The sequence below is a fragment of the Pygocentrus nattereri genome, chromosome 18 (assembly GCF_015220715.1).
Source record: "Pygocentrus nattereri isolate fPygNat1 chromosome 18, fPygNat1.pri, whole genome shotgun sequence".
Classification (NCBI taxonomy): domain Eukaryota; kingdom Metazoa; phylum Chordata; class Actinopteri; order Characiformes; family Serrasalmidae; genus Pygocentrus; species Pygocentrus nattereri.
The window spans coordinates 7,274,683-7,295,989 of record NC_051228.1 but is presented as its reverse complement, the minus strand read 5'-3'; the positions used below and the strand labels follow the sequence as shown (position 1 = coordinate 7,295,989).

General features: G+C 41.8%; 1 protein-coding gene across 4 annotated transcripts in view; it reads right to left on the bottom strand.

Annotated features, from left to right (window-relative positions):
- Nucleotides 1-21,307, bottom strand: part of ksr1a (kinase suppressor of ras 1a) — a 66,893-nt gene that overhangs the window by 21,964 nt on the left and 23,622 nt on the right. For all 4 annotated transcript variants that reach the window (XM_017711891.2, XM_017711888.2, XM_017711889.2 and 1 more), the window contains exons 2-4: nt 16,731-16,871; nt 5,908-6,055; nt 4,666-5,128 (exon numbers count right to left, since the gene is read on the bottom strand). In XM_017711891.2, the coding sequence (XP_017567380.1) occupies nt 4,666-5,128; nt 5,908-6,055; nt 16,731-16,871 (752 nt within the window). The remainder of the gene's footprint in view (nt 1-4,665; nt 5,129-5,907; nt 6,056-16,730; nt 16,872-21,307) is intronic.

Sequence of the window (21,307 nt, the reverse complement as noted above, 5' to 3'; positions counted from 1 at the left end):
AAAAACAGAGTGACCCAGAGCAAAAAAACGTAGCTACCTGGGATGAAAACTGTCACCTTTTTAGGCAAATAGAGAAAAATGACACAAACCTACTGCAGTGACTGCGTATCATGTCTTAAACCAGGGCACCCAAACGTCTACATACGATCAATTCCTTACACTTTTACACTTTCACAAGTCAAGTGAAGACTCAAACCTGCCGATACAGAATGTAAATCAACATAAACTATTCAATTAATTATGTAAGTATTGATATAGTACAGAGGAATGACAATAATAAGAGAGAAGTCCTCAGGCCTGCCTTTGGCTATAATTCACTTTAAACAGCTTAAAAATCTCTGTAGGTACAGTTAGTGTTGCATCGATATTGATACTGTTTCAATATCAGCACCGATACCGGCAGTTAAGCGAGTATTGTAACGGGGATGGGGATTCCAATACCTATGACTGGCACCACGAAGCAATTTCTGACACGTGGGCTGATGGGTAAACACTACAGGTTTATTTGTATACATTTCTGTTTTAACCGTTTTGCACAATAAAGATATTTTATATTTACTAAAGTTGTTAAAATGGTTCTTATTAATAATTATATAAATACTACATATATACAGTAAATAAACAAAAATAAGTCTCCTTAATCATCTAATAAATATAATACAACAAGCAAATGCCATCTAACCAAGCTGAGTGTTTTATTTGTGACACAGAACAAATTTTACCAAAATAAAAGATTTAAAAAATGTAATTGAATGAGTATCAGGACTTATAGGTGAGTTAGGTTAGACAGAGTTAGTATATTGGCCGATACTTAAGGATCAAGTATCAGTATCTTAAGAGGAAAAGTGGTATTGTTGCCCTTGGGAACCGAGGTAAAGGAGGAGTGGTTGAAGACTTGTCCCTGCGAAATGGGCCCCTTAAACAAAAACGAGCATTACTTCATTAACAGCTACTAGCGCTGCTCTGTAGGTCGAAGACCATCAAAGAGGAGAGGAGGAAGGCGGGTTAGAAGGCAGCGAGAGAGAAGGAAAGGCAGGAGTGTGGAGGTTAGAGTAGGGACTCTGAACACAGGGACATGACTGGTAAAGGCAGAGAGCTTGCAGACATGATGGAGAGAAGGAAGGTAGATATTCTGTGTGTCCAGGAGACCAGATGGAAAGGAAGCAAGGCCAGGAACACTGGAGGTGGATTCAATGTTGGAGGTGTTCTATCATGGTGTAGAGAGGAAGAGAAATGGAGTAGGGATAATCCTAAAGGAACAGCTTGGGAAAAGTGTTCTGGATGTAAAGAGAGTGTCAGACAGGATCATGAGCCTGAATTTGGAGGTTGATGGTGTAATTTTGAATGTGGTCAGTTGGATGAAGTGGTAGATGGTGTCCCTAGAGAGGAGAGATTAGTGATTGGTGCAGACTTCAATGGACATGTTGGTGAAGGGAACAGAGGGGATGAATGGTGTGAAAGACAGAAATGCGGAAGGTCAGATGGTTGTAGATTTTAGAATAGAGAATGGAAATGGCTGTGGTGAACACGTATTTTCAGAAGAGGGAAGAACACAGGGTGACATACAAGAGTGGAGGGAGGTGCACACAGGTGGATTATATCCTTAGCAGGAGATGCCACCTAAAGGAGATTGGAGATTGTAAAGAGGTGCCAGGGGAAAGTGTAGCAAGGCAGCATAGGGTGGTTGTCTGTATAATGAGATTAGAAACAAAGAAGAGGAAGAGAGTGAAGACAGAGCCAAAGATTAGATGGTGGAAGCTGAAGGAGGAGGATGGTTGCAGGCAGGTCAGGGAAAAATTGCAACAGGCCCTTGGGGGCAGTGAGGAGCTACCTGAGGACTGGGAAACTACAGCTAAGGTGGTGAGAGAGACTGGCAAAAATGTGTTGGGTGTTTCGTCTGGTCAGAGGAAAGAAGAGAAGGAAAGTTGGTGGTGGAATGAGGAAGTCCAGGAGAGTATTCAGAAGAAGAAGGCAGCTAAGAAAAAGTGGGATAACCAGAGAGATGAAGGAAGTAGGCAGGAGTACTGTGAGGTTAGTCGCATAGCGAAAAGAATGGTGGCAAAGGCAAAGGCTCAGGCCTATGATGAGCTGTATGAGAGGCTGGACAGTAAAGAAGGAGTAAAGGACTTGTATCGTTCGGAGATGGTTGGTGTGAAAGTAGAGGAGGCAGTGGATAGGGCAAGATGGAGGCAGATGATCCGCTGTGGCGACCCCTAAAGGGAGCAGCTGAAAGAAGAAGAATCATATGCCTTCAAAGAAAGGAAGAACTAGCTTCTTGTTCGAATTTAGCCAGCTGCTACTGATCTACTATTAGTGATTTTTATGTTTGTTATCAAAAAAGGACCATAATACATTAAAATGACATTAAATTAAGATAATGCAATTGGAATGAACCTCTGAAAAACCTCCATTTGGAGGGTCATGTAGCCCTAACACTTCGCCCCTCTGTCTCAACAAAAATGGGGACAGCCTACCCCTAGGCATGAATGCACAAAACAGAGGCGGTTGGGGCAGAGGGTGAAAATGGGATTGGGCCTTGCTTACAGTTTTTCAAAGAAATCTTAAGGGATATTTTTCCACACCTCCAAAGTTCAGTCTTAGCAGTTGTTTGCATTTCCTCACACATACAGAGATGCGGAGGTCTGGGTGGTCAGTCCACTGTTCTGCCAACACATTTGATATGCAAATCTTTTCTCAGTGAGGTCTTGCTGACAGCTACACAACCTTTCAGACCCCTAACATCAAGGCTTCTTCTCACAAAAAACTTCAGTTTTTGTCACTTCCTTGACTTTGACGTTCTCCTTCTTTATGCAGGTGGATCATCTTATATCTAATAATTTGAGAAACATCTCCCAAGAAATGAATAATGTGGTCTCTCACAGTACTGTACATTTAAATATTACAGCAAACTGACAATAGTAACTGTAGTTTTCTAAGGGTTGACAGGAAGAGAATGAATAGAGGATGGAGTGGGGGAGCTGGGGAGTGTATGGGGTAATCTCAGGACAGGGGATCAAGCCATGGACCAGAGAGCCTGTGAATTTTAGCCTTGACCGGAATGCGGCACACCAGCTAGAAAAAAAGCCAAAGGCTTAGGGCTCGAAAGTGTGACCCTCCATCATCACTCACGCAACACATGAACGTGTGTAAGGGTGTGTGTGTGTGTGGTGACACTGATTTGCACTCTTTTGGACATCAGGCCTTGGAAGTGCATCCTGTTGTGACATTACTCATAATCTCTGAGAAATCTGTAGAGGATTAGCTGGGACCATCCACATAAACACCACAAATGCACGATGTCTCTCTCTCTCTCTTTCTCTCTCTCTCTCTCTCTCTCTCTCAGAGCGTGATGGTGTGGCGGTAGGAAGTGTGCCCTAGTTCCAGTTGGGTCGTGGGATGCAGCACTAAGCAGAAGGGGAGTCGCTGCCCACACACTTGGCATTAGGCCTCAAACCAAGGTTACCAGATTGATCCAGATCATTTTTCCTAATGAGGAACAACAAAACACTTGAATGGCTCAAAAAGGTTGGCTGGTCAACCGAGATCCCTTCTAATTTACTCAAAACTATTCAGAGCATACAGTACCATACAAAAGTCAGATCACCCGTCATTCCCTAAATTTTCAGTCAAACGGCCATTTAGTACAAGTTATTAATTTTTCCGATATTTTTGAGAGGAATCAATGTACGATGTAACTAGCAACAAGACCTGGTAGACCACCAAAACTGTCCATCAGATAAACAGTACTCAAAGCTTTCATCTCGCTTTTGAAACACAATAGGAGTTTCATCCACTGTGAGAAGACAGCGCAACGCTATGGGTCTGAAAGGATGTGTAGCTGTCAAGAAGCTCTTACTGAGAAAAAGAGACAGACAAAGAGGCTGCTGGTGTTCTCAGAACAAAGGACTGACCAGTGCAGACCTCAACACCACTGAATGTGTTTGGGATTACCTGGATCACAAAAAGCAGAAAGTGCAACCAACTTCTAAGAGGTGGAAAAATATCCCTGCAGATTTCTTTGAATAACTGAAAGTGAGTCTCCTGAAAAGAACAGAAGCTGTAATAAAGCTGAACAGTGGACACATTAAACACTGTAGTTTTGAAGCTTCTGTGTAATTTTCTGTTAAATATATGATTTCTGCTTTTGTTCCTGATGTTGAAAAATCATCTTGTACTTAACAGCTGCTTTGATGGGATATTAAATAAGAGCTTGTTCTCAGACTTTTGCACATAACTGTACATTTTTTGTTAATCGTTATTGCCATGTTGTCCTTTGCCGTACTGATCTCAAAGAGGGCTACAGTATGCAAATGAGCCTCTTAATTGCTCACAATATATATTTTAATGTATACTATGAATGTCCTGACCAATCACAGTTCCAGATGAGTGTGTTTGTGAGACTAAGCCATGATGTGATTTAAAAAGTGAACACATTTGGTCAAATTATTTAACAATGTGACAATACTGGAGTTTTAATACACTGCAAGGCATATTACAATGTAATATGTAGCAACAGAACTGCAATACTAGTGTTTTAGCCATATTGTGCTGACCTAACTCAATTAAAATGTACAAACTTTACACATGATTTGCTTTGTAAAACCTGTTTTTTTTTTAAATACTTAACACTGGGGTATAGTTAAACCGGGACAGGAAGTGACCTACTTGCTGGTGGGGGGGTCCTCGATGCGGTTTCCCAGCTGGCTCTCGTGGCTCTTGCTGCGGGTGAGGGTGATGTTGGGCAGCAGGTGGAGGACTTTGCGAGATGGCGGTGGGGGCGTGCATGGGGGTTTTAGGCGATGCCTCCTCTTGGACGGCGGGGTGATGGGCGGGGTGGAGGTGTGGCCATGGAGACGGACCGGCCGGGATGAATAGTAGGGGCTTGGGTCCGTCAGGCTGTCAGCGTAACCATGAGAGATGTGGGCCTCGGCGGGAGGAAGAATGTGGCGTGGGTAAGGACAGGGACCCAGGGGAGTGGAGGGCGTGGCCGGGGGCCGGGCGAGGGGGGAGGGGCTGTGCGGGCGTACAGGTCCACCCAGCAAGGGAAGCTGATCTACTGGGGTCAGGCCACCGCTGTCCCGCCTGGTGGGCTCTGAGAACCAGCAACCCCCGTCCTCTTTAAACTCACCTGTGGATAAACAAGGCCAGGATCAGTCCCTAAAATCTCCAAGTTCCAATTTCCGGGACCTAGACTAAGTCCAAGTCTAGACTAAGCATAGTGAATTACTGACACTGCAGTTAAACATTGGACTTAATCTATGTCAAGTAGTTTCTTTATAAATAATATGTACTTAGCATTGTACATGCTAGCTAGGATGTTGATTAGCTAGGCTAACTACAATAAAACCTGTTTGGAGTCTACACTGGACATTCTTCCTCTAAGACATGTGAAGCCCAATATATTCCCAAACTGCCATTAATGAGACGTAACTGGACCATGCAACACTATTGGAGGAGAACACTAACTGCCAATTTTCTTATTTCAGCTAGCATCAAGTGAATAGGGGGAAAATGGAGGGCCATTCTACGTCCAGAGAGCCACAACAGTTATCTTCTCTCGGAGCCCTGACCACAGATGGCTTTGGCATCGCCAAGGATCAAATTTGCGACCAGAATATAGCTTTGGAATATTTGCCTGAGTTTTTTTGCAGTCTGTCTATGTCATCTCTCTAACAGTGGTTCTAATATAGCACATTATGGTAAAATAGGCTTAACATTGAATCAAAATTGGGGCTTAATATAGCTGAGAGCATGCCATTAAAATACACCTTGATCAGCTCCAATACAGATTATTCAGAATGACATCCCTGGCTACTCAGTTCAACCCCTATTTCAAAGTTATCCAGTCACGAACATAAGTACTGTGGCTATTCTAAGCTGTCTGACAAGACCTTCTTATTACCGCACCGGATTCAGTGGCACTCTTTAAGCACGAGAGGGCAGCGCTGAGCCGGGCGCACTCCTCTGCACTGGAGCCCAGCCTCCTCATGGTCTCTCGCACCTGAGCTCCAGGCATCTGCAGCAAGGCATCCAACGACAACTTCACGGGCACCGCCTACGCAAAGACACACAGAGAGAAGAGAACAGACAGCAGGCCTGGTGAGAGGATACAGTACACACACACACACGGCTCAGTGAACAAATTTGGTACATATATATATATATATATATATATATATATATACACAAACACACACACGTGGTATATACGTGTGTGTGTGTGTGTCTGTGTGTGTATATACACACACTATATTTCCAAAACCCGATATTTCTGAACTTGTGTCACATCCCATTCTTAATCCATATTGTTTAATATAATGTCGGCCCACCCTTTGCAGCTATAACAGCTTCAACTCTTCTCGGAAGGCTTTCCACAAGGTTTAGAAATGTGTTCATGGATGGGAATTTTTGACCGTTCTTCCAGAAGCACATTTGTGAGGTCAGACATTGATGTTGAAGAAGGCCTGGCTTCTATCGGGTTGAGGTCAGGACTCTGTGCAGGCCAGTCCAGTTCTTCTACACCAAACTCACTCATCCATGTCTTTATGGACCTGCTTTGTGCACTGGTGCACAGTCATGTTGGAACAGGAAGGGGACGTCCCCAAACTGTTCCCACAAAGTTGGGAGCATAAAATTGTCCAAAATCTCTTGGTCTGCTGAAGCATTAAGAATTCCTTTCGCTGGAACTAAGGGGCCGAGTCCAACTCCTGAAAAACAACCCCACACCATGATCCCCCCTCCACCAAACTTTACACTTGGCACAATGCAGTCAGACAAGTACCGTTCTCCTAGCAACCACCAAACCTAGACTCGTCTGTTGGATTGCTAGACGGAGAAGCGTGATTGGTCACTTCAGACAACGTCTCCACTGCTCTAGAGCCCAGTGGCGGTGCTTTAAACCACTGCATTCAATGCTTTGCATCGCGCTTGGAGATGTAAGGCTTCGATGCAGCTGCTCAGCCAAGGAAACCCTGTTAATCTGAAGCCCACATGAAGTTCGGAGGTCTGTAGCGATTGACTCTGCCGAAAATTGGTGACCTCTGCGCACTACATGCCTCAGCATCTGCTGACCCTGCTCTGTCATTTTACATGGGCTACCACTGGCCGAGCTGCTGTCGTTCCCAATCGCTTCCACTTTGTTATAATACCACTGATGGTCGACTGTGGAATATTTAGTAGAGAGGAAATTTCACGACTGGACTTATTGCACAGGTGGCAAGCTATGACGATACCACAGTGGAATTCACTGAGCTCCTGAGAACGAAGTGATTGGAACACCTGGATTCAATGATTTGGGTGGGTAAGTGAATACATATACATATACATATACATATACACACACACACACACACACACACACACACACACACACACACACACACTCACACACACACACACACACACACACACACACACACACACACACACACACACATATGGTGGCAGCCTATTTTTTCATAATTCATTGTCAGTTACACTGAGGACGTGTTGGTAGCCTGATTAAGTTGGCTATGGCCTCCTCTGCACTGTAACACTAGCTGTATTTATCAAAATACATTCCGATTCTAGATTGAGACTGAAGTGTTTATCTGCTCACTCTACTCAACAATCTGATGGAAAATCTCTGTTTACAAGCTCACTACAGGTAATCCGATCCAGTACCATTTAGTGTAGCTGTTACCATGACAACAAGCATCACGTGAGTCCAGTCAGAGTGAGACGAGCAGTAGTGTAAAAACGTCCTCCACATGTCCTTATTAAAGAAGGTGAGAGGAAGACTTCATGTTCTGAGACACATAAGCTGGACGTCCGTCTCACCGCCGTCTTTTAGAGTTCAAAGTATAAACTTGTGTCCTGTGCAGACGAGGTTCTGCTCCGCCATGTTGAACATGATAAACCTTTCGCTATGACGCGGACAAACATACGCAGAAGGTATTTAGACTTTCCGATAGGGAATATAATCAGATACAGGTGTTCACATAGACACTGTTCTCCTATTTAAGGAATTTTTTACATGATTACCCATCTCGGTCAATCGGATAGAACTTGTATTCCGAATGGCCTCAATCGGACTAAACAACTCTGACTGAGGTGAATACACGGATAATATTCTATTCTGATTGAACTATTAGAAGGATTATTAACAGATTACCAGGCTGCATGTGAACGTCTCTACTGGAACCCTCACAACCTGCACTTAGCACAGTCTCCTTCATTTAGCTAACTGTGCTCAGGGCTGCAGGGCTGTTCGGTGGGATGGCTTGATGACAATGAATGGTTCTACATTTACGTCACTTTTGCGCCACGAATACAGCGCAGATCAGCATAGCCTGTCACAAGCAAAAACCCGCTGTTATCGGAGGAAAACCTTGTATCTGCAAAATGGTAACTTCACAGGAGAAGGAAAAAAACCTCCTTTACTTTTAATGTAAGTCAATGGAACCAGACTTTTTTGGGCCATTTCTTTCGGCCCGTTCTTTGTGAAATTTACACACAATGTAACAGGCGACAGGCATTTTCAAATTGTGTCAAAAACTGAAAAATAACAAAAAAGGAGATACAAGGTTTTCATATAGGTAACTGATTCAAGTCTGCCATCAATGTGAATGAACCAGCATCCACAAATAACCCACTCAGCAACTTCACGTGAACCAATCGCGTGCGTCACGTGTATCATCAACAATCGGTCAGAACGAGCGAAGATAATTAACTCTGATCAGCTCCCAGCTTCATTATAAGAGCGAGACAGAGGAGAAAAAGGTGAGATGAGCTGCTTTTCCACCATTTACAAGCTTTAACTTCTGTTTGGCGCTGCTACCATGGTAATGTTGAATGATGGCGCTCGCGCAGCGGAAATAAAATAAATCACATGAATTCCGATCTGAGCCTCACATTAAAGTCACATGGCCACAAATCTGAAACATATCCGATCGACGGCCACATATGAAAGTGACTCCGGTCGGATTTGAATAGATCAGATTTGCATGTCCGCAAAGCCCTGAAAACATCAGATCTGAGTCACATTAGGGCAAAAAACTGGATTTGTGCCACTTCAATCTGGTGATGTGAACGCAGCCTAACAATTACTAAATGTTAAACAGTGCTGGTAGAAGGGAGAAGAGCTAGTAAGCATTAGCATGATATCATTAGATGATAAACACTCAAGCCTGAGGGAGCAAAGTCGAGCGGGTGGGACAAAAAGACAAAATGATGGTGTTTGGATCTGCAGCCTTCCAGCCAGGCATACGCTAGTTAAGTCAGCTGCCACACACCATCCCTGCTGAAAAAGTAGTCTGTAATGGTATATTGTGTCTAAGTGTAAAAGATTCTAATGGTTTAACGGGTGTTCTGGAGCTGATGTAGAGACAGTACAGGCTAGGTTACAGCTAACTGACACTAAAACAAGTTTACAAACTCAAGTGCCAACTGTGCTCTGTGGTGTGAGCTGTTAGCCTGTTAGCACACATACAGCAAACTATTCTCTCATCCTCTTTTTAGAACATTTAGTATATGCTACCATAAATACAGCAGGTCAGTCCCACATGTTTGGTTTCATAGCATTTAGCATACTATCAACGTTCGGAATCTTTTATTCCAACTAGTTTTTGACCATTCGCCGTGAAATTTCCACACAACGTAGCGTGTGAGATACAGTCACCATCAAATTTTCACACAATTTAGCATGTGAGATACAGTCACCATCAAATTTTCACACAATTTAGCGTGTGAGATACAGTCACCATCAAATTTTCACACAATTTAGCGTGTGAGATACATTCGCTGTGAAATTTTCATAAAGAGAAGCTGGTACTTTTCAAAAAATGACAAACTTGTTGTCTCCAGTTTTATAACATTTAGCATATCTTAGCACAACACTTAGCATCTTAGCATAACACTACAACTACTACAGTTCACTCTTATCATCAACTGCTATAATATTGTTATTATTATTATTCTAATGTTAACAGCAGTAGTGGCTGTAGCAGCTGTAGTGTGTGTGCTAAGATTTTTGCATACATGTAGCAAAAAATGATCATCTTGAGTTTCATAACATTTAGCGTAACACATCTTAGCACACACACTACTACAACCACTACTGCTGCAGCAGTTGCTGGTAAACGTGAATTATAATTCTGTTTTAGGTGCTCATAGGCAGTCTGTTTAAGATAAAACGCACTGCCACTCCCTAATTTGAAGCGGACACCCGATGTGGACGATGTATGGACGTCTATCAACCTGATTTAGCCTTGTTTGTGCAGGAACTTCGCAGAACGATATTGGAAATGACAGACCTTTGTTGCGCATGCGTAGTTATAAACGGGTTTTCGGTTCAAATCTAGTATTTACAGGCACTAGATTGAACAATGTAGCGGGATGCAGACAGGCAAGACACCCCCACCTCCACCCCCACCTACTCACAACCTGATGGCCATTGTTTTCCTTGAGAGGCCTAATCCAAATGAAATTCACCATCTCTCCTGCTCTCATCTCTCCCTCTGCAAATAGCCAGGGCACGTGACCTCTTAGACTAATTAAGCCCAGCAGATGATCCGATTACCTAATTACGGACCTGTATGATTGGATGGAGTGAGAGGCAGTTGCGGTAAAGCTCCTCAAGCTTGGGCTCTATTATAACACCCTCTAGCTCCCACTGGAGTTCGTCTACAGCCACAAAACGCTCCTTTACTGTCCTTTACTTTTAAGAGAGAGTTTTTGCTTCAGGAATGAAATGAAAACTACTTTACCCTCCAGATGATCAGGATCGCGTGTGCCTCAATTACATTTCTGAGTAACACTTTTGCTGACTAATTTACTGTCAACGCCGTTCTCACTGCAGGTTTTTGGCAGCTTTCCCTTAGAGAAAGTAGTACTTAGAGACAGTTGTGATGAGCTGAGAGGGGTGGCAATCTTTGTTTTGCAGTTGGTCAATTCGATTTAACCATTACAAGTATAGGTGGGCAATATGACCTTACAATTACATCATTATCGTAATTAATTAATGTCACAATATGCTTTTCTGAATATATTGCGGATAATGTCAGTACTTAAAGAACATGGATTAAAAAAATAGGTTTTTTATTATTCTTCTTATTATTATAGTAATAATTTTTATATGTGGGACTACAGGTTCACATAATTGCAGTGGTGATAACTGTGATTTGTAATTAGGGGAGGGTAAAATAGCAAACGTATTATATCACAATACGTCAAGACATTTCGCAACACACAATATGCATCACACAATTTAGGTGTGAGACTGTGTGTGAACGTATATGTCTGTCTGTCTGCCCTGCGATGGACTGACCACCTGTCCAGGATGTTACCTGCCTTCCGCCCAATGACCGCTGGGAAAGGCTCCAGCATAACCCCACAACCCAGAAGAATAAATGGCTTAGATGATGTGTGTGTTTGGACCTTTATACTATGTTAAGGCATACAAGTCTTAACACCCAGTGTTCCCTTTAAGCATGGGTTCTGCTGACTGCTAGCAATAGAACTACCTCTTTCTATGCTGACTAAAGCCTGTGTAATTTGTCCACCTCAGTCTGGAGGGAAGCCAGTTGCGTCGTGTTGAGTTGTACTGATTTTATGGATTTTAACTACACCCACAGGGCCTACCATAGCTCCAAGGCCCACAAGCAGGTTAAAGTGCCCCTACTCATAGCTCACTGAAATCACTTGTCAATACATAATGTATATATTATTTCTTATCACTTTCATTATGTAATTACTTTTAAATAGTACAGGAAAGCTATTAAATTATAACTCCAGGGTTAAACAATCTTCTTTATAAGGCCTCTGGAGTGCCTTTAACTCTAATTTCAAACAGTTTAAGACAACATCTCTGAAGGGCATAGAATTGTATTGCAAATCTCCCATAAGGCCTTAATGTTTTCCTTTGATGCCACACCTTAACCCCTGGCTGTGAGATGAACAACCCAAACGCAGCAGAAGCAGACGGCAGGCGTGCTCTGGAGGAGAGGTGGGGACGACATGGAGAGCAAAAACCACAAAACGTACAACTGCAAGCCGATGGTTTGCTTTAATCATAGACAGTTTGTGTTGGCAGCACCAAAAGGAGCAAGTATCCAGGTGTTACAGGGTACGCAAGAGTGTGTGCGCACATGAAACATCACAAGGAGCATGTGTGTGATACAACAGCCAAGAATCTGCCAGTCAACACGTCTCGAAGACGTGATCTCATGACTAGAACTAGACAGGAGGTGGGGCACAAACAGCAGAAAGGCCCAGTCTACACTTGCATTTGGCAGTGAAATTTTTTGGAGTTAAATTACCAGCGGTGGATGAAGTACACAAATCATGTACTTGAGTTAAAGTAGAGACCCCCAAGGTAAAATATTACTCCAGTAAAAGGAGAAGTTCCTCCCTTTAGACCTCCACTTGAGTAAAAGTACTAAAGTATTTACCTTCAAATGTACTTAAGTATAAAGTAAAAGTACTAAAAGAGTAATTCTGGCTCTGATATCATTTTTATAACAAGACTGGCTTCATGAACTCATTTCAGGTGAAAGTCCTCCAGCGTCTCTCTTGGTAAACCAGTCTTTTAATAGAACGTCATTAATTAGTGACGCTGACGTCTATTAAAATGATCAGAAGCACAAAACACTGAAGGTAAACAGTTTCCATCAGGGAGAACCGAGTGGCTCTGAAATCTCTTTTTACACACAAGCAAAGTTTCAGTTTCAGATTTATTTACAACTTAGTTCCAAGTTTAAGTTGAATAAAAACTGGCTTTAAACTCAGGATCACAGATGAGCTCCTTTACTATGTTGATCTGTAGGCGTCTGTTCATAAACATAAACCAGCCCAAACTCATTTACTATAAAATGAAATGGTGTTTGTAGAAATTCAGAAAAAAGCCGCGTCAGTCTCGACTGCATATGTGGACATATTTCTATATTGTGCTCTATTTACACAAAGTTAGGTTAGTTCATCATTTATGTTGAACAGACTCTCCCAAAGTTTTACGCTGCTGCGCTGACGTTGAACCGTGTGCTGCACTGGGTCGGTATGACCAACAGGTCAAAACCAGCTCTAAACAAAGTGACCGCTGGGCCCTGATTGGTGCTCTGGCTTTGTGCTTCTTTCATTTTGACCTGTTTTTATACACACATAAAACAAAAGGAACGACAGATTTTGCAAAATGCAGTTTAGTAAAAAGTGAGATATTTGACTTTGATTGACCAATCGCACGAGCCATAGGGCTGTGTTGACCTCTGGAACGATGGGGCTTCATAAAACACTACTGAATATCCAAAATGAGGTAGTTGTAACAGTATTTAGCCAAAAATCATTTCACTTTTCTTCCTAACATATATTTAAACACTAAAAACTGTATGAAAAGCAGTAAGTCAAGAATTTGTATTATTATCTTTACTTACATGGTTTTACTGTTTGTGGCAGACGACTTAGCCAGCTAGCTAACTGCAATGTAAGCTTGTCGGCTCACCCCACTGCTACCAACCACGCCGGTTATCTATACTTTTTATGTTACAGACCAGTGGGCAGTACAGTATTCTCATGTGTCCACTTTTGTGTGACTACTGTTTATTGTGAGTGAGTTAGTGAGCTTGGATGGAGGATTTCTTTTTTTTCGCGACTTATTACTGTCTCTCATTCCAACATGCCACGAAAAGCCTCAATGTATTCAAACAAGCAAATTCCCAACAGGCTCCCAAAAGCATCCAGGGATTACAGAAGCCCAGCTGAGATAACAGACCACTTTCAGGGAGGCAGTCAAGCATTATACACAACTGCATACTGCACATTGGAGTTAACCAGAGATATTATAAAGGTGGAGACTGGTCACTGGTAAATACAAAAGTGGGAAAGCTTGTAACACTCAACATGGTGTTTGTTTGTGGAGAAGGTCCTGCCCTTCAGTAAAAAGAACCAATCAGCTTGCTGTCCATTTTATCAGCTCCACTTACCATGTTAGAAGTACTTTGTAGTTCTACAATTACAGACTGTAGTCCATCTGTTTCTCTGTATACATTTTTAGTCCCCTTTAACTGTGTTCCTCAATGGTCAAGATCCCCACAGGACCACCACAGAGCAGTTAATATTATTATTATTTGGGTGGTGGATCATTCTCAGCATTGCAGTGACACTGACGTGGTGGTGGGGTGTTACTGTGCGTTGTGCTGGTATGAGTAGATCAGAAAGCAGTGCTGCTGGAGTTTTTAAACTTTGCTTACTAAGAATGACTCACAGCCCAAACACCTGCTCTGTGGTGGTCCTGTGTGGGTCCTGACCATTGAAGAACAGGGTGAAAGTGGGCTAACAAAGTACGCAGAGAAATAGATGGACTACAGTCTGTAATTGTAGAACTACAAAGTGTATCTATATGGTAAGTGGAGCTGATAAAATGGACAGTAAGGGTAGATACAAGGAGATGCACTCAATTAAGTGGTCAGTCGGTGTATATCTGTTATCTTTACCATTAGAATTGTATTATTTACATGGAAAATTTCTAGTGGTTGGGCAAAATTGGTCAACTAAGGGCAATTCTTTGGTATTTTTACCAATAACGTCACACTGGATGAGGCACTCTCAAATCCTCAGTTGCTATTCCTGGCTAAGGCAAGAGATGCTAGACTAGGCTATGGGGTCACTCAGACCACTGCAGTCTGCCTCTTGAAATATCACACATCAAGCAGTGGCATGACATGGCATGGTCTGCTGGGCAACGGTGATATGAGGGCAAAGCCACGTTTATAGCATCCTGCCTTGCAAATCATTGATTAGAGTTAGCCTTGAACGCTAAGCTAACAAAGCTCTAAAATACTCAGAATAACAGGCCATGTCATAAGTCAAGTGCTCATACTGACTAAGCTGACAATCACTGGGCCTGATTTATCAATCATGATCTAATACTAAATCCCCCCAAAAACCTCATGCATAGCCCCAGTGCCCACACATAAGGGGCCTGACCAACCTATCGTATCGACTAATGTTACACCAGTATTAACGAAAACACAGTCCATTAATGACCAATATTAATAAGCATTAATACATATAACACGTCTTTTCAAACTGTTGTTCACACAACAGGCAATTGGCACTAACTGCCAGTTCTGTTATGTCGGCCACCTGACGCCTGTGTTGGCTACCATTGTGCTGAATGATGGTGGGAGAGGGAGACCGGTTATTTTCTTTGGGATTCCCAGCAACCGATGGATGTGAAAGGTCATACTACCCACCCAGAGAGAGAGAGAACAATTACAGCGGTGCTCGAAAGTTTGTGAACCTTTTAGAATTGGTCATTGATTTATTGAGGGAAATGATCTTATATTACACATCTGTGGGTGGCTAATGTATGTAAACCTTTATACCTTTATATATATATATATATATATATATATATATTGAATACATACAGACAGCCATCACTGGGCACTTTCATATTATCTGATATTTTTCATTGTTGGTTTTGAAAGCTTGCTCTTTTTTACTGATTATGGAAAAAAAGTAATAAAGGTAAGTGTTTTTATTTTTATTAGTAATCTGTATAATCTAATGCTAACATCACTTTGTGACTAATATCAATTTATTTTGCATTTAATCTTGTTGAAAACCCAAACACGTCCCCTAAATGCTCCATTTAAAGATTCTCTCAATCAAACATACAAACAGACAGACAATACTGGGTCACTCTCTGTCGACATATAAAAAGCCACTGGAGTGTTATGAAATACACCCTTGTCTCACATGTATGAGCAAAAAAGCTTGCTTAGCAGGAGCATATATATATATATATAGCATATATTTATGTACACAGACTTATATTTAAGTATTTAAGTACACTTGGCTGTTAGTTCCAATTTTCCCTGTTCTTTAATGGCCAGGACCCCCACAAGACCACCACAGAGCAGGTATTATTCGGGTGGTGGATCTTTCCAAGCACTGCTGTGACACTGATGTGGTGGTGTCGTGTTAAAGTGTGTTGCGCTGGTACGAGTGGATCAGATTTCAAACACCTCATTGTCACTGCTGATCTGAGAATAGTCAGCCAACCAAAAACATCCAGTCAACGGCGTCCTGTGACCACTGATGAAGGATTAGAGGATGACCAACACAAACTGTGCAGCAGCAGATGAGCTGTCGTCTCTGACTTTACATCTGCAAGGTGGACTGACAAGGAAAGAGTGTCTAATAGAGTGGACAGTGAGTGGACACAGTTTTTAAAAACTCCAGCAGCACTGCTGTGTCTGATCCACTCGCACCAGCGCCACACACACTAACACACCACCACCACATCAGTGTCACTGCAGTGCTGAGAATGATCCACCACCCTATTAGTACCTGCTCTGTGGTGGTCCTGTGGGTCCTGACCAGGATATGCATATTAAGTTTTGTTGATTTTTTTTCCATGAAAAGATGTTAAAACATCCTCTACAGGTAATAATATGACATTTTTCTGCTAATTGTACTTCATATTAGTTTAGTTTACTGCAATTTCTATTTATTTGCTGAGTTTAAGAAACTGAAAAAAAAAAAACAAAATCTAAAAATGTTTTCTTATTTGAAAGTTTCTTGTTACAGTATGTTTCATCTATACTAAAGCTAACTTTGGACACATTTTACATGAACAGTTTTTGCTCCTTTAAACTTGCTTTATGTTGAATCTTAACACCAGTCACATGATAAACTGGTCAGGCCCTCGTCTGATCCTTCTGGAAATTTTGTGGTATACATATGGACTCTACCTCTATGAGCTCAGGCCTCAGGTTGATGGTGCGCAGCCAGTCGCCCAGCCGTGGGTAGCTGTTCAGAGCCTGCGGCCTGTCTGTCTCTGGCACTTTCAGCTTACACTGCAGCTGCTTACAGATGTACTTCATCAGCTTCACCTGCAGGGGGAAACAGAGCAAAGAGCAGAGGAGGGAGGGGCATGTTAGCCAGCAAGTAAGAGGTGGACGGGCCGGCAGCAGCGGCCTGGACAGCATGATCTGTTTTAATGCTTTATGCTTCTTCACCTTTATGTTCCTCTAAAACACAGCTCTGAGACATGACCTACTACTGCTGCGTCATGGAGGTGTTTGCATAGAGATGACTTCTTTCATTAGAGCTATCATGACCAAGTATATTAATAGTCCTGTAAACTACAGATTATTTTGGCGAGTGATCAATAAAATGGACAATAGCAAACCATGGAAGCCTTTCAAGCCTTCCAAAATACTTCATGGGTAAAAGATGAACTAACCTATTAGCCTTGAACAGGCTGTCAGATAGATGGATGGACGGATAGATAGAAAGAACTATTGATCCCGGAGGGAAATGGCAGTGTTTCAGTAGCGACACATAATTACACGTAAACTATGCAGAGAAATACAAAATAGAAATAAATGTAGACATAAGTTAAAGTACAAGAGAAATAAAGTATAACAGTATATCTATTTACATATTCTGCCTTCACATATGAGACAGATTCACTGTATTTACAGACAGCAGGCACTGAGTGGTATGATTTCGTCTGACAGCACATATTAAAGACATCACTAACTTTGAGTTGCATCAACATTGTAATGTACAGTAAAGTGCATAGTGAAAAGTGTCATTACAGTAATAGTTGTGATATATTGCAGTGTGTATTAATCAAAGAGGATGTGGTTCAGCTCAGTTCAGACAGCAGAGGATCAGTACCTTCTCTGCAGTAAGGAGAATTGTTGGAGAGCCTGTTATCCTACATCCCTCCATCCCCGAGGTCCACTTTAGATGATGTTTGTGGTTTTACGTATACATAACCAAACACTCATTCATTTTCACCTGACCATTCTCCAACCTGTCTTCAACCCTTAGACTTAAACAGGCTGGTTCTGGTTTTGCTCCTTTAAGGCACATATATGTAAATGACCTCTGTTCTAACTGGCTGTCCTGTATCCTGCCTCATTCAACAAGCAGTGTTGGCTGAAACACACCTTAGTGTTTGACTGAGCAGCTAAACTTCAGCCTGAATGAGTGAAATGGGCTGATATATGTAAATGTGTGTCGTCGTGACATCTTAACAGCAATGAACTTAAATCAGGTTGATTTCCAGCTTAGTTTTCATAAGTGGACAGCAGGGAGTGGAGGGTGAGCAATGCGTTGTGAAACTTTAAAGACACCCAGGGCTCACAAACATGAATTTTATATGGTTAAAGTCAACCTGAAATCAAAATGGACCTTTTTTAACCTGTAAGTTAATGTTTTTTATTCCCTCCCTTTGCTCTCCAACGTTCAGGTGGTTGTAAAAAAAATCACTTATGAGTTATTTCAGCTCATTTTCACTGCGCTGTTTGCTGCTGCACTGTGAGGCCGGGAGTCTGCGAGGCAGGTCAGCTAATGATGGAGCAGCGTACACAGACACACTCAAACACGCACAATCCAGCTGTTCCTCACACGTTAGGTATTTACACTCACTCATGGATTTATTTTAATGGTAATGATATGTACATATATTTAGATAGCAAAGCTTTCATCGTACAATGAGTTGCGTTTCAGAAACTACAGAATATTGCATTTAATTTAGTTTTTGTATTGAATCGCAACTTTAAAGAGTACGATTAACAAATCACAAGAGCTGCAATTTTTTTTATTATACCCTAAATTATGGGGGGGGGGGGGGGGGGGGGGGGGATTTAACCTAATAACTTATGAACTGATAAGTTAGACCAGTCAGATGCAACCAGACCACCGTGTGTTGTGACATCACAACCACAATTTACTGGCTTTATGGCACACAACATTCAGAGGTCAAGCCTTAAGCCAGTCAAAGTGGATACTCTAGGCTTCCTGGTTAAACAGCTTGGAACCTTAGTTTATAGAAAATAATCGCAATTTAAAATGCAGTTGCAAAATTAGTTTAAAAAAATCGCGTCTCTTGGAAGGCTTATTATGATTATATAGATTGGTATTTGTGTGTAACGTGTTAGTATAGCGCAGAGTTCATGTATTCCACTGAAATAAAGTGATTTATTCCAAATCTAATCAACTGTAAAATATGGCGTGCAGCACTGTCCTAGTAGCAGACAGCTTAGCACTGCTACAGGTTTATTAACCACTGGCTTTGTTAGCACCAGAGGCTAATGTTAGCTTAGCAGGTAAAAAATATGCTTCGCCTTTCAATCCCAGCTCACTGAAGCTTCAGTGACACAACTTTGGACAATAAAGACTCAAATTTGTCTGTGTGTTGGGGAATTAACGTTAGTTATCGCTATACTTGTTCCATTATATTTTCCTTAGTAGCATCAGAGGCTAGCGTTAGCTTAGCAAGCAGACTAAAACGGATTCACACACCACAACACAGGTTCAATATCTGCGAGTTTAGAGTATAATGACTCTGATAAAGTCGAGTGAGTGAAGTTTGGTGGCCGGAGTGAGAAAAAGACAGAATTGAATCTGTGCTGTGGTGTGCTGGGCTAGTTTATTAGCCTTCTAGCTAGAGCTAGCTAGCTCTAATTTTCTTTCCTTAGCACAGTTTAACATTTAGCACTGGTTGTTCTTATGTTTTAATATTAAATGGGTGATGATATGAAGATTTTGCTAGTTTATTTTCTGATTATTAACGTTGTAGTGGGAGCTTATTTGTTTGCTCAGTCTGTTCCATCATAGAAGGAACCTACAATGAATTGTGTACTGGTCTAAGCTAAACTTTGACCAAACAGAGCATAAAGGGATGGTTAAGCCTGAAATTTCCAAATTACAGACACCTCAAGGTTCTTCATCATCTCTGGGAAAACCGTCATACTCACAAAAATGAAAGCAATCTTTTCTATCAACAGATAATTTCATTATCATGAAATCATTATCACTAATCATGCCACAGACTGAATTACCCAGAAGTGGCACTGTGGTGTTTATAATACTGCTACATTTCACACACAACTGACCAGCAATGCTTGTATGATAAACAGACTGTTTATAATCCATGAATATGTTATAACCCATAATAACGACAAAGAGAAGCAGTGTCCCACTCCAAGAGTTGTGGCTAGGACAGAGTGGATTGTGGGCTGTGTAAGTGGGCAGTATAGGTCAGAGCTGGATAGGGCAGCCAGGGGCTATAGGCCAGCATTTAGCCAATCAAAGCTTGACTCTGTGGCATCCAGCAAAACGCTGCTGAGCCCGGCAAAGGCTTTGATGACCCTGGCGCACAACTCAGTCCTGAGGGCACTGCTGTGCGGTCAGACACACCTCTGCAGAGACGGCCTTACGTAATTGGCTTTTATGGCTTATTTTCCATCTCTGACGTGCCACACAAACGGGTACACACAAACACCAGGCGAAAAAAGATGACTATCAGAGCTTTAATGGGCCACATCTAATGGTACACGGTGTGCACTTTGCGTAACAATGCGTTTAGGTAGTAGTGGGTGGTGGCCAAAAAGGTATATCATGGCACCATTAAATGATGGTATTTTCATAGGTTTACAGTGGCTTATTATTCTGGGCCCCTTATTATTGTTATGCCTCCTTCACTTTTAATAAGAACCAAATTTAACAAATGCATTATGCAAAAAAAAAAACAAAAAAAAAAACCAAGACACAATTGTATGCGAAATTTTCAACACCCCTGTCAAATTACATGATTTTCTTTGGGAAAATAAGTTAACACATACTCTACAAAACCTATGATATATTTTTCTGTGATTTTTTTTGCACATTTTCTTATGGGTTTAACATATTGGAAAAAAAATAAAGCATAAAATATAAAATATACCATAACTTTTTAACATTTTTTCTCTTATTTTCTCTTTAAAAATCCACAAAAGGTGTAATTTGCCAGGGGTGCCCATACTTTTGCATACACTGGCAGCTCTGGATCAGCAAAAGTGGAGCTAATTTCTGGAACGTGTCCATGTTATTTGTCCCATATGTGCATCCCATACACTTGTGCTTATATCTACGGCTGTCAGACACTGCTGGAGTTTATACAAGTCTTTCATGCTATCAGTCATAGACGGTCTTTGGCTTGCAGGGACCAGGCCCTGAGATCGCAGTGTCTTCTGATGGAGCTGATCAACCTGGTCAGTTGCTTGTTAACACAAATACCCAATCAGCTAATCACATGGCTGCAACTCAATGCATTCAGGCATGTAGAAGCGGTCAAGGCAACGTGCTGAAGTGCAGACCGAGCAGTCAGTTGTGTGGACGAAAATGCCTTGTTGATGTGAGAGGTCAGAGGAGAATGGGCAGACTGGTTCCAGATGATAGAAAGACAACAGGAACTCAAATAACCAACCAAAATCTCTGAGGAACGTTTCCAACACCTTGTTGAAAGTCTGCCACGAAGAATTAAAGCAGTTCT